The 16,166-nt window shown below is 42.9% G+C and overlaps 1 protein-coding gene across 14 annotated transcripts; it reads right to left on the bottom strand.

Moving 5' to 3' along the window:
• Positions 1–9,464: 9,464 nt before the first annotated feature.
• Positions 9,465–14,750, bottom strand: Rbm3 (RNA binding motif protein 3). 14 transcript variants are annotated; one of them, XR_005283865.2, is made up of 8 exons: positions 14,626–14,750; positions 13,938–14,055; positions 13,622–13,728; positions 12,881–12,986; positions 12,696–12,789; positions 12,307–12,392; positions 10,425–10,514; positions 9,465–9,727 (listed from the first exon to the last, which is right to left on the bottom strand). XR_005283865.2 is itself a non-coding variant. In XM_038316916.2 (7 exons), the coding sequence occupies exons 2-6, from the start codon at positions 14,038–14,040 to the stop codon at positions 12,332–12,334; spliced, it is 471 nt and encodes a 156-aa protein (XP_038172844.1). In that variant the 5' UTR covers positions 14,041–14,055; positions 14,626–14,750; the 3' UTR covers positions 9,465–10,514; positions 12,307–12,331. The 14 variants fall into 14 exon arrangements, 12 of the variants coding, with proteins under 12 accessions (XP_038172844.1, XP_038172845.1, XP_038172850.1 ...); XR_005283866.2 differs by having other exon boundaries at positions 12,311–12,392; XM_038316916.2 differs by having other exon boundaries at positions 9,465–10,514.
• Between the last annotated feature and the right edge of the window lie 1,416 nt (positions 14,751–16,166).

Below are 16,166 nucleotides of genomic sequence, written 5' to 3'. Positions count from 1 at the left end.
TTCTGATGTCCACAGGTGTGCTGTGGCATACACATAAGTTTTTAAAAAGCAAGCAAAGACACTCTAGGTGTAATAGTTTCTTACTGTACTTTAATAGCAGCTGACCCAATTTTCACAACTTTCAGAATAAGTACAATCACCTTAGTTTGGTTTTCTATTGCTGTGTTAAAATACTGACCAAAAGCAGCTTGGGATAGGAAAAAAGTTTATTTCACTTTAAAATTCCCAGGTCACAATCCATCACTAAGGGAACTCGGGGCTGAAAAATTAAGCCAGGAACTAAAGCAGAGATCATGAAGGAAGGCTTGCTCCCCAAGCCCACTTGCCCATAGGTAGCATCGCCCAAATCAATCACTAATCTAGAAAATGCCCTACAGGCCAATCTGATGATGGAAGCATTTTCTCATTTGAGATTTCCTCTTTTCAAATGACTCTAACTTGTGTCAAGAAGACAAAACAAAAACTAGCCATCATCTGAGGTTGCCTGAGTGAGGAATAAAAATAGGTGAATCCAGGAAAAATGGATAGCTCAAATAAAATTTAAAAACAGATGAATCCTATTGACAATATCTCCTTTTGTCACTGTATCAGTGTTGTAAAATATCCTCTGTAATATAACTACTAAAATACAGCTTTAACAATACTAGAGATATTTCTTGGACAAAGTGCTGGACAATGTTTAAGTAGTTTACATGTATTAATCTAGTATTTTTACAGCACAGGGGATGGGACCCAGGCTGAGCCAGGTGGTGGTGGCAGTGCATGCCTTTAGCCCCAGCACTTGGGAGGCAGAGACTTGGGGGTGTGGGAGGGCTGGCAATCTGAGTCCAAGGCCAGTATGGTCTACACTACAGAGCGAATTCCAGGACTCACTCCAAAGGAATTCCAGTACATATTCCAAAGCTACAAGGAAACCTTGTCTCAAAAAACCAAAAAAACAAACAAGTGAACAAAAGACTGGCATTATTTTAGGTTGGTTGGTGTTGGCTCAAGCCTTTAATCCCAGTACCCAGGAGGCAGAGGCAGGTGAATATCAGGGCCAGCCTGACCTACAGAGCAAGTTTTAGGACAGTCAGGGCTACACAGAGAAACCCTGTTGCTAAAAAAGAAAAATAACCAACCAAACACAGAAACAAAAAGTATTCCAGGCTGGCCTTCAACTGAGTATGTCCTTGAACTTCTGATCCTCCTGTTTTTTATCTCCCTACTGATGGGATTCAAGACATGTGCCACCATGCCCCAGATTTTTTTTTGAGTCTTAGTTTTGCTAAATTTCTGAGGCTGGTCTGAACCTTGCAATCTTCCTAAGTATCCAAGATTACATTATTCATCACCACACCCAGCCAATTAAACCTGAAGAGGAATGCTGTGAATTCTGTTACCATTCCTAGGCTATAGAGCAAATATAAAGCATCAGAGAATTACGGGGTGACACTCTGCTTAACTGCTCCTCACCTGTGATCCACACTATATTTTCATGTTCTTTTTATCATAAAGAATACTATGATCAATGTGTTTTAAATTTCACATTTGGGAGGGGATACCCGTACCACAGTGCATGTGTGGATGTCACTGGATGACACAGTTGTCAGTTCTGAGTTTCAGGGACCAAGCTCTGGTCCTCAGCTTTGACTACAAGGGCCTTTCCCCACTGAGTCACCTTGTTGGCCCTTCGCTTTTTGCTGAGTGTCTTTCAGGAAGCTCCAGATTAGATACCACAATCTAATGATAGGATGGGGTGTGAATTGGTCATTAACGCAAAAGTTTTGTTAGCTTTTGTGTGAATATTTGCTATTGTTTTAAGCATCAGTGTAGTTTTTCAAAAGACAGTATAACGTGGGCACTAGGAGAGGCTCTTCTGATCATCTCAGGCAAGTCATACAACCTGTTCGTGACTCAGTCTCTCCATCTGAAGAAAACCTGTCTCACAGGTATGAGGGTTAGATGAGTCAATACGTGTAAAGCTTTAGCTAATATTCGGAATAGATGCTAATTTTTGACTATCATGGTTAGGCTAATTTAAAATTAGCATAAAATATATCAAGCTTTATTATAGCACTTTCAAATATATTTTTCCCCTGGGGGCTAGGAAGATGGCTCAGTGGTCAAGAGTACTGTTACTCTTCTAAGAGTACCTGAGTTTAAATCCAAGCACCCAAATCATGTGGCTCAGAACTGCCTATAACTCCAGTTCCAAAGGATCCATTGTCTACTTGTGGTCTCTCAGGGCACCTGCACACATGCGGTATTCACACCCGGAAAGTTAATACAAATTTTCTTGACTCCCCATTTTGGCTTCTTCCCAATTCCTGCTTCCTCCTGTACCCTTCCTTGCCCAGTAACCCTTTTCCTTAACAACTCTTCTCCCTCACCCATGGTCCTTCCACTTTTATCACCTATATTCACAATTTTTGTTTTCAAGAAAGGGTTTCTCTGTGTGAACAGCCCTAGCTGTCCTGGAACTATCTTTGTAGGCCAGGCTGGCCTCAAACCCACAGACCCACCTGCTCTTTGCCCCCCACACCGAGCTCTTGGATTAAAGGCATGCACCACCATTGCACTTGTTTTTAATGAAATTTAACTGCACATGTGTCAAGGTTTTTCAGGTGCAGAGGTCATATCAACAACAGCCACCTCTTACACTTACTCTGTAATATTCAGTTTTTAGGGGTTACAGAGATGGCTCAGCATTTAAGAGTGGGTTTGCTGCTTTTATTTACCAAATTAAACTCATGATGTCAGGCAGCACTTAACTCCCTGGACTACAGCTCTAGGGAAGCTAATGCCTTCTTCTGGTCTCTACAAGCACTCACACACAAACACACTTCCTTTCCATTTCTTTCTTCCTTAATTCATTCATTTATTGGTTTTTCGAGGCGGAGTTTCTCTGTGTAGCCTTGGCTATCCTAGAAGTCACTTTTTAGACCTAACTGCCTCTGCATCCCTAGTAATGGGATTAAAGGCATGCCCCCCCCACCTGTCTTTTTTTTTTTTTTGAGACAGGGTCTCAATGTAGCCCTTGCTGTACTGGAATGCATTGTGTGGACCAGGGTGGCCTCCACAGAGATCCTCTGCCTCCTGAGAGTTGGTACTAAAGGTGTGAGCCACCACATCTTATAAAAAATAGTTTATGTACAGTGTTCTGCTGGCATGTATCCCTGCTACGCCAGAAGTGGGCACGAGTTATAATTACAGATGGCTGTGAGCCACCATGTGGTCACTGGGAATTGAACTCTGGACCTCAGGAAGAGCAGGCAATGCTCTTAACCCCTGAGCTCTCTCCAATTTTTAGATAATTTACTTGCTATCACGATACTATATAATAGTTTAACTGATGAGAGGCAGTTAGTACTTAAGAAAGAGGCAGATTTAATTGCCTAAATAGCCAGTGAGAATTTGAGGGAGAGTCTCAATTTTGCATGTATAAAGTTAGGAGTAGCAGCTCCTGGGGGTCATGAGTGAGACTTAAAAAAAGCTCAAGTCGACTGGGACTTTCAAGCCCTACTGACTTTATCAGGATCCAGGACAGTTTTACTGTAAGATGAGTTAAGATCACAGGCAAAGTAGATTGAAGACAGGTAAGCCACAACTCTTTTTGAAGATAATGCTCATGACAATAAAACTCCATTGGTACAAGAGGTCATTTATCATCCAGATTCACCTTCCCTTCATGATTCACCTACTTTTGCCTCCCAGATCTTGGGATTAAAGGTTTGTGCCACTACATCCCACCTAGAGAACTCTCATTCACTAGTTTAGCAGGTTTGGGACACTTTACAAATGTCAGCACGTTTTCCTATGATAGGCAGCGCCCAGTTGCCATCAGTCCAAGCCTCAATTTTTTTTAGACACATATTCTATGTGGCCCTCTCTGGCCTCAAACTCAGACCTACCTACTCTGCACACCCACATACCACCTCCCTATCTAAGATTAAAGAACCTGACCAGCTTGAGCCCTCACTACATTTCTCTTATGTATCTATCACAGCCTTAAGGAGACAAGTATGAAATATAACTCCATCTAGTTACTCGGTGGTGGCGCATGCCTTTAGTCCCAATACTTGAGAGGTAGAGGCAGGTGGCTCTCTTTGAGTTCGAGGCCTGACTGGTCTACAGAGGTAGTGCCAGGTCAGCTAGGGCTGTTACACAGAGAAACCGTCTCCAAAAATCAAAAAAGGTTATTAAAGACCTGTGTATGGTGTTTTGCTTGCATGCATGCCATATGCATGATTGGTGCCTATGAAATTCAGAAGAGGGCACAAAAATTTGGAAATGAACTCAGTATCTCCATCAGAGTAACAAGTGCCTTTAACTCCTCACTTTCACAAACTTTTGCTGCATAACCCAAGATAGCTCTGATGAATACTGTTGCCACTTTCTAGCAGCTGAAATTACAATGCACCATCACTCAGTTGTGATGCATTTTAAAGATGAGAAAACTGAAGCCTGAAAGGGTTAACTACTCATAGCCACAGATGCAGGCCAATGAATCAGTATTCAAATAACCAAATTAGACAGTACCTTATTCTAGACTATAAAAACCACAGGCCTCTGGCTAGCTAATGGTGCTCTCCCTCTGCATATCCCCAGCCTCCTTTACATTTGTCTCATCTGACCTCAGATGCTTGCTGAGTTTAGAATGTACTCCAATTTTGTAACAAATCAATGTCCTAGGGCTTTCTTTTTTTTTCCTTTTTGGTTTTTTGAGACAGGGTTTCCCTGTAGTTTCTAGAACCTGTCCCAGAACTAGCTCTTGTAGGACCAGGCTGGCCTCGAACTCAGAGATCCGCCTGCCTCTGCCTCCCGAGTGCTGGGATTAAAGGCGTGGGCCACCACCGCTAGGGCTTTCTTCACACTCCTCTTAGGCATTACCCTGGCTTCCTTCAGGCTTCCTACTCATAAATGGTATATTATGTAGCCTGTCATCACAGATTACTGGGATCAAAGGGTGCCAGGCTTGGTTGGATGGTAGGACTTCTGTCAGTTTCCTGAAGAGAAACCAGATGAGGAGCATATATGTTCATAATCGTGCAGAGGCAAGGAATCTAGTAACTTCATCATATACCACCCCATAAATTTTATTTTTCACCCAAATTAAGTCTGCATATTACTCATATGTGTATATTTGGGGACTGACAACACAACTCCTGTACTTTAGGATCAGATTTTTTGAGACAGGTGCTCTCATCAAATTTGTGGGCTTCTTAATTTAGCCAGAAGCAGGTTTCTACCTCCCCAGTGTTAGGATTAGGTGTCTGCCCTGCTATGCCTTGTTTATGTGACCCGAACTCAGTTGTTATGCTTACACAGTGAACCTTTCCAGATGGAAGCATTTTCCCATCCCCTTGAGGGCTTTAGATGACACATGTGAAAAGAATGGGAGAAATACGAGTTATCCATCACATTCCACTGTGGTGAATAAATGAATGCTATTCCTTAATACTTTTCAATAGCTTCTTGCTTTAAACCTAGGGTATTTCCTGCTTCAGCCCCAAAGTCCTGGGAATACTTTATGGAAATTTTTTAAACTTACATATACCACTTGACTAGGGTGAGTAAGATCCTGTTTTCTAACCCCACCATAGCAAGGGAAATTTCTAAAGTTTTGAGGTTTAAAGGGCCTGTGAGCTCCCTGGGTAAAAGGATTTCCTAGGACCTGAGTTTGAGTCTATGAAGCCACATGGTGCAAGGAAAAGAACTGATTAAAATTTTCTACCCTCCATGTGTATGTTGGCATGGGTGTCCCATCCTCATAGAGACAAGTTACAGACCAGTCAGATGGCCTAGCAGGCAAAAGAACTTGCTGCCAAGCTTGATGACCTAGGTTCAATTCCTGAGGCCTACCCACTCCAAGTTTTCCTCCAACCTTCATACACATCTATGTCACAGGACACACATACACAAGATAATCACAAAAGGTTCATGTGAACAAATCTGAACCACATCAAGAACTCACAGGGGATCCAGGTGGTGGTGGCGGCGCACACCTTTAATCCCAGCAGTCGGGAGGCTAAGGCAGGCGGATCTCTGAGTTCGAGGCCAGCCTGGTCTACAAGAGCAAGTTCCAGGACAGGCTGCAAAGCTACAGTGAAACCCTGTGTCAAAAAAACAAAACCAAAACAACACAAAACACAAAACAAAAAACTCACAGGGATGTAACAGAACCTGCCCCAACAATGCATGTCTTTGCCATTGTTCTTGGTAAGACCCTTTTGTTGAAGATACCAGGACAGGGAGGAATCTAGTTGGCACTGACCAGAAGGTTCCTCCCTGCTGGTTAGTACTAGTGAGTTTTGCACAGGCTGCTGTACATAGCCTGGGCAGTGGTGGTACAGGCCTTTAATCCCAGAACTTCGGAGGCAGAGACCAACCTGGTCTACAGAGTGAATACCAGGACAGGAACCAAACAAAACTACAGAGAAAGCCTGTCTAAAAAAAAAGATCAATAATCTTACCCAGCTATGAACCATGTTAACTACAAAACTGGGATGGTGAGGAAAACTGTTCACAGACATAACAGTGGCACTCGGGGTAGCTTGATTTAACTGCCATTTAAAGGACCGCTTCACAAGTGGTAATGCAGACTTGGGCCTATAAATATAAGGAATGTTTTGTGCTGAGGTTGCATGTCCCAGAGACCAACATACTATTTTACTCAATAGATATCTATCTGCCCTCTAAATTATTCGTAGATTAGTGCAGCCCTCATTACCTTTTTTTCATGGGCAGCAAATACTGGTTAACTCTGTGGACAGAATAGAACCACTAATCAACTTACAGTAGCTCTGTTTATCTGCATTCACTTAAATTGTTCAATTCCAGCATGGTGAAATAGAAAGGGCTCAAAAGCTCCAATCCTTAGCTGAAGAGTGTGGCTCCTGGTCTAGAAAGCAGAGGCAGACCCTTCTCTAAATTCAAGGTCAGCCTGCTCTACAGAGCTCCAGAATAGGTAAGACAGTGCTAACAGAGAAACCCTGTCCCAAAAACCAGAAACATTATTTCAGCCAGGTTGTGGTGGCGCATGTGTTTAATTCCAGCACTTGGGAGTCACGGGCAGACAGATCTGAGTTTGAGGCCAGCCTGGTCTACAGAGCTAGTTCCAGGACAGGCTCCAAAGCTACAGAGAAACCCTGTCTCGAAAAACAGTAACAAAAAACATCAAAATATCTTGCATGAAAAATCCTCAAGTACTTTCTTGATATGGTGGATTGTCTTGATGTGGAAGTCCCAGGGCACTCTGGGAAGTACCACTCTTAGGCTGGTGTTCCTGAATACTATAATAAAGCAGGCTGAACAGCTAAGAAGAGCAATTAATTTAGTAAGGACTCACTCTTCTATTGTCAATAGTTCCTAACTCTGGGTTCTGGCCCAGAGTTCCTTTAATGAACTGTGTAAACAAACCAATTTCTCCAAGTTATCTATGGCCATGATGTTTGTAGCACAGTATAAGAAGCCCTAAAACACTTTTAAACATTACTTTTAAATCACCAAGGAGTCAAAGAAAGTAAAATCCTGGGATACAGCAAAAGAAATAGAAGAGGTAAACACACACTTCTTATATAACATATTATACAAGTGTAGTCAGTTATTCACAATAGGTTTCTGTTGCAGTCTTTCAAGTCTCTGGACAATGGAGAACTGCACAGCATCATGGTCAAAGGACTACATGTACAATGGTAGTCCCAATAAGACTATACTGTATAGGCTGTCTGATCACAGTGCACTCCTTTATTCCTAGCAAGAAAGAAGCAGAGGATCTCTGTAAGTTCAAGGCCAGCCCAGTTCCAGTTTAGGACAGCCATGGCTTTTATACAGAGAAACCCTGCTTCAAAACAAGCCAAAAAAAAAACCCCTGAAGACTCGCTAATAGAATTTAGTTTTTGAAGGACATTCCATACACCTTGAAACACCTAACATAGCTAAGTATGTATTTCCTTCATAAGTAGAATAACTGTAGTGCAGGTCATATAATCATCAAAAGAAAAAAAAGATAAAACTTTTAGTGTGTGTACTTCTCTTGTAGCACAATGTGGGATCTGGAGATACAAGTCAGGTCAGACCTATAACTATCTACGGTCAGAGCCATCTTACCAGCCCTCTCAAGGTGAGGCCAACCAAGTTACAATAGGGCAAAAGCAAAACAGAAACCCATATCAACGAGGTCTGGGGAAATGGTCTAGCATCTTTTAAGAGTCCTTTTTGCTCTTGCAGATGATCTGCGTTTAGCTCCCAGCACCATTAGGTAGCTTAGCCCCAGGGCAATCTGAGACCTTTGATATCTAAAGATCTGCAATTGTTATAAAATTCATAAAAGATATGGACCCAACACACGTTAAAATAGTATCCAACCTTTAGCTGGAGACAGCTCAAGGGTAGCATACGCACCTATTTGATGTCCTATTTTTCATCTTGAAGACAGCACCATCATAGCAATACTGTAGCATAAACTTAAAATATGTAGAATAAATCACATTGTATAGATAGCAAAAGCAGATCATATGAACGCAGCAAATATGGCAATTATTTTGATAGTAACTATCTTCAATATGAATGTTTACCAAACTATGTACTATGCCTTAAATGTACATCATCTTGGCAGTAAGTTAAAATGTCTACAGGAACAATAAGGATTCCAGCTTCTGAAAAGGGAATGTTGCCTGTAATCCCAGCTTTTGGGAATAAGCAAAATGAGGTCAGTGTGGGTTACATAAAACTCCTTTTCAAAAAATAAAAGCACCTGTTTTTGGCATTAAAATTGGAAAAGTGTTTGCCTAGCTGCTATGAAGCACTGGCTATATCAAGAAGAACCAATTACCAATATTGTATTGCTAAAACAGGTTTGAGGCAATTTTAATGTAATACCTTAAAATATATCTATGCACCTGTCAATCAAATTATGTGTTTATGTAGATGAAGCTGGCCTTAATCTCAGAGCAGTGCTGGGATTAAAAATGTTCACCACCACACCCAACTCAAAGTGCTTTTCTAAATCCCATTTTCTAAAGTGTCCTCTTCTTTCCTAGTGTGTTCAAACATAACTTCTTTTTGGCAAGAAATTCCAAAAGGAGACTAAACCAAAATAAATATAGCCCACAAGTTTTAGATTTCAATGCACATTAATGTTGTATTCTTCCTTTACCAAACGGTTTCTCAAGGACATGCTAATTTTTACTGTTAAATAACATTCGTGGGCTGGAGACATGGCTCAGAGGTCCTAAGTTCAATTTAAGCAGCCACATGGTGGCTCAAAACCATTCATGAGATTTGGCACCCTCTTCTGGCCTGCAGGCAGAACACCGTATACATAGTAAATAAATAAAAATAAAACCACAGAAAAACCCAATTCTGATCATTTTCATTTATACAGTACAAGATTAGTAAAATGACAGGCTTCACATGTATCAAGGCCTTGCCTTGAATTCAATCCCCAGCAAAACCGTCCCCCAAATAAAAAAACACCAACATATTAAGAAAGTTTTATTTGGGATTTCATGATTTAACAAGGTAAAGTCCCACCTTTTAATCTACAGGATCTAGGGCAGTTCCTCAAAAACCACCATTAAGAGCCTTACTGTAATCATGCTAAGTGAGTAATGGTTACAAAAAACCCTTGTCCGGTCTTACCTCCTGAAGTATATTTTAGATCTTTGTGAACCATGAATTGAAAATAAGGGATAGCCTTCGCTGAGGAAGGAGAGAGGCTTGCAGCTGAGAAGGGCCTAGGAGGCTTCATTTTGATAAACAGGCAAAATCAGGTTATCAGTTAATTGTCACCAAATGTTTTCACATGCCTTAAGTAATCACAGAACTTACTTTCATCCGATACCTTTGGAAAAATAGAATACATTCTACATCCCCTCAATGTAAAATGTCGGCAAGGGGCATGTCCATTTTAGATACTTTTCCATTTAAACCCAACCTACTGATATAAGCAGTTTCCATTTTAAATGCTGAAAACTGAGACGCAGGGCCTAGAAATACTATTTTTAGAGGCTGGAGATGGTGCTTTGACTATGGCATTTGCTATTTTGACTCTAGGTCCAAGCCCTTACATGGGGTGGGGGTGGGGGGGGATGATTTGAGTTTTGAACCTCAAATCTGAGTTCTACCAAACTCTGTGCTACAAGTGGTCCTTCTGGACCCTTTGTCTCACATCAATTAGCAATTACAATACAGTTCATTATCTTTAAAGTGGAGCAACTGTTATAGAATTTGGAGGCTTATTTTATGGCCTTAGTTGATCATATATAGACCACCCCCACACAGAAAAATCATTCAGCTGAAGTCACTTTATGGTTGATTATGAACCACCTCAGGTGACAATGAGTGCATTTCCTTCCCATCCCCCCACCTTCAAGGCAGTTCCCACCACCTTTCTTCCCCAAAGGCCCAGCATAGAATGCTTCCTCAGACCAAGTACCCACCTGGTGAGGGTTTAGCCACAATGCCCCATAATCTGGGCCTGGCTCAGTGGGTGAGGCAGAATTCTGGGAAGTTCCTGAGTCTTCATCCACCTGCCAAAGCAAATTCATGACCATTTGTGTGGGAGAAAGAAGCATCTTTGAGGCCTGTCCCTGTTAGTTTAGGGAGACCCGAGGCGACACCTCCACGCCAAGGATGAAGCAAAATGTTTAGAATAACATTCTGGAGTCTGCAACCTGGTACTATCTGGCTCGGTATTAGCCAAGTGAAACCATGGATAGAACTGATTTTCCCATCCTAACTTGGAATAGAGGACTAACACTCATGGGATCCAAAAGAATCTTCACTAAAGGTTAGAGGCAGAACTATGTGGCTAACGTTAGACATGCCCTCCAAAAAAATTATAAAGGGCCACAAATGGCTTCTCATTCAAGACCGCCTCTGTGACTGTATTCAGTGGCCTTATATACTTAAGTCATTTGAGTTTCCTCCCTAGATGTGGAACACTCTATGATATGGAAAACAGGAGTCAAATGACTCACCAAGAGCAGGGAATAGTAGAGCACACATGTGATCTCAGGACTCTGAATCCACCCTGAACTTCCTTTAATCCGTTTTCTAACCAGGTTTCCCTTATGCCTGACATAAAGTTGTTCAGTATACCTCTATCCCCACACCTCCCATCACATAAGGAAATTGCACTATTTCGTGTATCCCACATCATGAGATTAACGTGCTTATGCTCTCAGGACAATTCTGCAAGTAGGGTACACCTTGTGAATGGATCAAGAAACTACTTCAGAAAACCCAATTCTAGTCATAAGGAAACTGACTTATCTGTATCCAATCTTCATCTCACCAAACACCCACAATCTAAACTTTACTTTCCTACCAGTCCCACTACATTTCCAAGGTTCCATCCGCCTGCCTCGTCTCTACTTCTAAAATGTAAACTGTGTTGAATAAGGAAAAACCATTATCAGTATTGTGTTCAGGTTTCATGTTTTAATTAGCTCCATAAAGGACATCCTAAACACATCAGACACAACAGAATATCTTTTCTTCCAGTATTAAAAAAATGACATTCACAAACATTTTAAAGAAGCTCTTCTATATAATCAGGACAGTGAACTTGAATAAAAAACATCTCTAGGCAGTCGTGATCTTGATTCAGATTGCTCATAGGTACATTTAGAAATCACTTTCTGGCCATGATAAACATTGTGTACAGCTATTTTAAAAATGTCCCTAAATACATATTAATTTAAAAAACATTAGCTTGATCACCTTTCTGGCCAGAAATAAACAAAACTTTTTTTGACATGAGCCTAAACGAAGTTTGATGAAAAAGAAAAATATTGGTAGCATAACCAATGTCTTAAAATTTGTCTTTAAAAGGAAAAATGTTTAAACACATGGAGCTTTCTAAAGGTCTTTATCAAACTACGTTGGGAGCTCAATTAAAAAATAGAACTTGATGTACTAAAACAGATGTTTCAGCGCAGCTCCAAAAATCTTTATAAATACAGCAATTTGGAAGGACGATCCTGGATCAGAAGTGTTATTCCTTGTGTATCTGAGAATAGTAAGAAGGGGTAGAATTTTGATGTCAGGAAGAAACAGGTTGATAACATGCTCATCTCCCAGAGTTGCTAACGATGCTACATACCACCTCTTTGCTTCTACCATGCCCCACAGAGCAGATTACTTTAAGGACACCCTCAGCCCCCCACCCCACAACTAGCTCTGGCATGCACCAAACAGCAAGAGCAGTCAAATGGTTAATACCAAGGTTAAGGGTAGTGTGGCCAGAAGAAAAGCAAAAGGGTCAGGACAGGAGGGTTTGATGAACAGTTTGACTCAGTATCAATATTCAGGTCTCACCTACATTATGTGTGCATGCCCCATCTCAGTTGTCATAATTGTCTCTGTAATTTCCTCCTGAATAGCGGTCATAACCACCCTGGCTTCTGGGAAAAAGCGGGATTGATTTACAGGAATATATTCTACATGGCATAAAGTAACATTAAAAAGTATACATGTCCATTTCATAATAGTGGATTCAGAATAGAAACTTAAGCTTTTTGTGGTGATGGGAGATTAAACTAGGCTCTGGCACAAGCCGGGTGATTATCTTTGTTATATCCAAGGAACACAACACAATACTTTTAAAAAGGTATGAGCAGAACACATGAAATATATGAACACTAGTGAAAAGTACCATTTTCAGCATAAGCCGGGTATGAATATTAGGCTACTGAATTATTACCCACCTGCCACCGTAGTCTCTAGATCGGCCATACCCGTACCCATATCCTCCAGGTCTACTGTCGTATCTTCCACTTCCGTAGCCCTGGTCTCCACCACCTACACGCAAAGATTTAGGAGCAGTTATTCAGATACAGGCTAACAAATGGCTTTCTACTTCATCTTATAATCAAGTCACCACAGCACTTACCTCTAGAGTAGCTGCGACCACGCCCATGGGCCCCAAAGGCACCCCCTCTGGTTCCCCGGGCAGACTTGCCTGCATGGTCCACACGGATCTGGCGACCATCCAGAGACTAGGTGTGGGAAGGAGACAGACACAAGGAAGGCCTGTCAGTCAGTCAGAGTAGAGACAAAGAAGAATGGGCACAGGCAGGTGGACAAGAGCCCAGAAATTCCTGCTGGGCACCAAATTCTGGGTGCCACGTTCCAAACAAGCTCCTCTGACCAGAGTAGCTTCACCAGAAGCTACAGAATCCCACAAACGACCTGAATCCACCGTGCTCCCCTGCTACTACTTACATCTTGACTGAATCAGGCTGAGTTCTCCTCCCCACTCCTCTAAGCTGCCCGACTATTAGGGCTAGACACCTCTCTTGGTTTGAGGCTTCAGAGTCCATCCCAGAAGACTCACGAGGTCCTCTCCGGGCCAGGCCCACAGGTCTGCAGACTCTACTACCTAAGCCCAGGGCAGGTCAACCATCCACAGGTGGCTTCTCGGCCTCATGCAGGACCAGTCGTCGCCTCCCAGGCAGCCCGGCTCTGTGTGCCGCTGCCCTCCACCCCCTAGAACAGAAGGCATGTCATGCTCCTGTGAGTGGACACTTCGGGGCTTCGTGGCCACGCTGCCCCTGGCAGACAGAGGGAAAACAGAAAGAACGGAGAAAGTGGCAGACAGGGAGAAGGCTTCTCTGTAAGCAGGAGGCCTCACCTCTCCATTCATGGCTCTCATGGCGTCTGAGGCATGCTCCGGGTTGGTGAAGGTGATGAAGCCAAAACCCCGGGATCTTTGAGTCTCCCGGTCCTTGACAACAACCACTGGGAGAAGGGACAGAAATGTAAATGTTAGTGCCCTAACACTTAAGTGGCAAGCAAGACTGCCACTCACCCAAGTCCTGTATCCCATTAGATTATTCTCAGCCTAACTTTACCTCAGAAACATGGAAGTTAAGGTTATAATTATATTCCCCAGACTATACTAGCTCTTATTCGCCAACCCTCAACCTGTGACCCAGGCCACGGCTCACCCTCAGAGATAGGCCCAAAGCTGCTGAAGTGGTCTTCGAGTGCCTGCTCGTCGGTGTTGAAGTTGAGCCCTCCCACGAAGAGTTTCCCTTCTTCAGAAGACATGGCAGAATGTAAATCCTATAGGATGAGCATGTGGAATATTGGGGAAATAGTGAGATGTTAAACGCCCGAAGACTGAGAATTACAGCGAACGCAGAAAGTTGGTTAAGAGCAATAAATCAAATGGGAAGAGACTCAGGAGCAGAAAAGGCGGGAACTAATAAGCAGAACGAAGCCGTCCGCCATTTGACGACCGCTACTGCGCATGCCCACATCCCACGCTACCACACCCGTCATTTTGTACGGTCGTGCAGGCCTACAACAGCATTGCATTTCCTCTTTCCCCGCAGAAGAAGATGGCGGCGGTCACGTGGGAAACGCCAACCGGCATAGACTGGCATAGACTGTCGGCAGATTGTCGCGTAGTCACTGCCGCCACCAACCTAGCCTCCCATTCGGATGCAGCACGCCAGCCTCCCAATTGGGAGTTTGTTTTTTTTTTCCTCCTTTGAGCCTGGGACTCGCCCTCCTTGGAGAAGCTCAAGCCTACTCGTCAGCCGCTAGTCTTCCTACTCTCGCCTCCCGCCCCTGGCGACAAGGAAATTGAGGCGAGGGACGACCACTGTGGGCGAGACAAATGGTGCTTACCTGGAAAATTAAAAGTCAAAAGGCTGGAGACTCAGCGGGCTCGAAGGAACCGGGAGAACAGAGAGGCAGTCGCGCGGGAAGACGCCTGATAAAGCGTGCGTAGCCGACTCGTCACAGAACGTGCCCCAGCGCGCCCCAGCGTGAGTGCTCATTGGTTAAGGCTGGCGGGGGAGGGGGCGCGGGTTGGGTAGAGGGAGAGGAAGGCGGAGGAAGCGATTCGCCTTGCCGCTTCCGGGAATAGAGACGAACTTTCTGACATGCTCAGTGCATCCTAAAGTAAGCATCTCTGTAGTAGCTTAGACTTGGCCCCCATTTCCTTCTACAAATGGTTTGATCCATATAACCTTTTCCTCCCTGACGTCATTTCTCTCCTTTCATAGGAAGTCTTAGTTGACAGTAAATCAGTGCCAATGAACAGCAATCAATCTTAATTACTTCTCTACTCCTTTAACCTTGTATCCTTCAAGGGCCCAATGTTTTATCCCTCCATGTCCCTAAAGTTCTCACCTTCAGAGTTCTTGATGTCAGACTGTACGTTTCTGAGGGTTTAACCGCTATTACCCCTTTATCATCTGCCCAGCACCTAGCCATGTTATGGGACCCTTTCTCTTGATGTCCTTCTCAACTCTGACTTCAGCTCGCATCCTTATCTGATAGCTTCTTTAAGCCTGATAGACCTTCAGCAAAACAGGTATTTTGTCGTCAAAGGCTGCATGCAAATACAACCCACAGAATCAATTTTGCTCTCTATTCAGGGTAATACTCTTGATCCAAAAGACTGAGTTTTGCAATACATAGTGAAATCCAAAGCATGTAGTGTTTGAGTCCATTGTCTGACAATTTGGTCTTTCCCGGCCTTCAAGTGTCTAATAATAACTGGCTTGCCTTCAGGGACTCTACATTTTTCACTCATAGAATGAATTTGTTCAACATTGTAAAGGCCTATCCCCTACTCCACCACCAACCCCAACACAAATAGATCTGTTAACCTTAAGATGCTATTCACCTATGGTTCCTGTTAGGTTTATTCCTTATTTCTCATGGATTTTCAGGGATTATAGTGTTATTAAATTTTAAGTAGTATCCTTTTAGTTTCCTGTTTTGCTTTTAGTTTAAGGTCCTCGACCCTTGTATAGGGTTTAGCTCAGTGGTAGAGTGCTTTCCTAGTATGTGCAAGTTCCTTGACTTATATCCCAGCAGAAGGGAGAACTGTGTCTGGTTTTTACTGTGCCATTGAGCCAGGAAACTGAAGCAGGATTGTGAAGTTGAGGCTTTTAACAGGTTCTAAAATAACTTTAGCTTCATAGTGAGACTCTGTATTGAAACAAGCAAACAGAAATTGGGCGGGGTTTTTTTTGGAATTGCATTTTATGTAAAGATTCTGGGAATAACACCACGATATTATCTGTGGTTTTAAGCTATGTGCACACTGATGCTGCTCCCACTAAGATTTGGCACCTTGGGTCGGGCGGTGATGGCGCACACCATTAATCCCAGCACTTGGGAGGCAGAGGCAGGATCTCTGTGAGTTCAAGACCAGC

The sequence above is a fragment of the Arvicola amphibius genome, chromosome X (assembly GCF_903992535.2).
Source record: "Arvicola amphibius chromosome X, mArvAmp1.2, whole genome shotgun sequence".
NCBI lineage: Eukaryota > Metazoa > Chordata > Mammalia > Rodentia > Cricetidae > Arvicola > Arvicola amphibius.
This window is presented reverse-complemented; position numbering and strand designations above follow the sequence as displayed.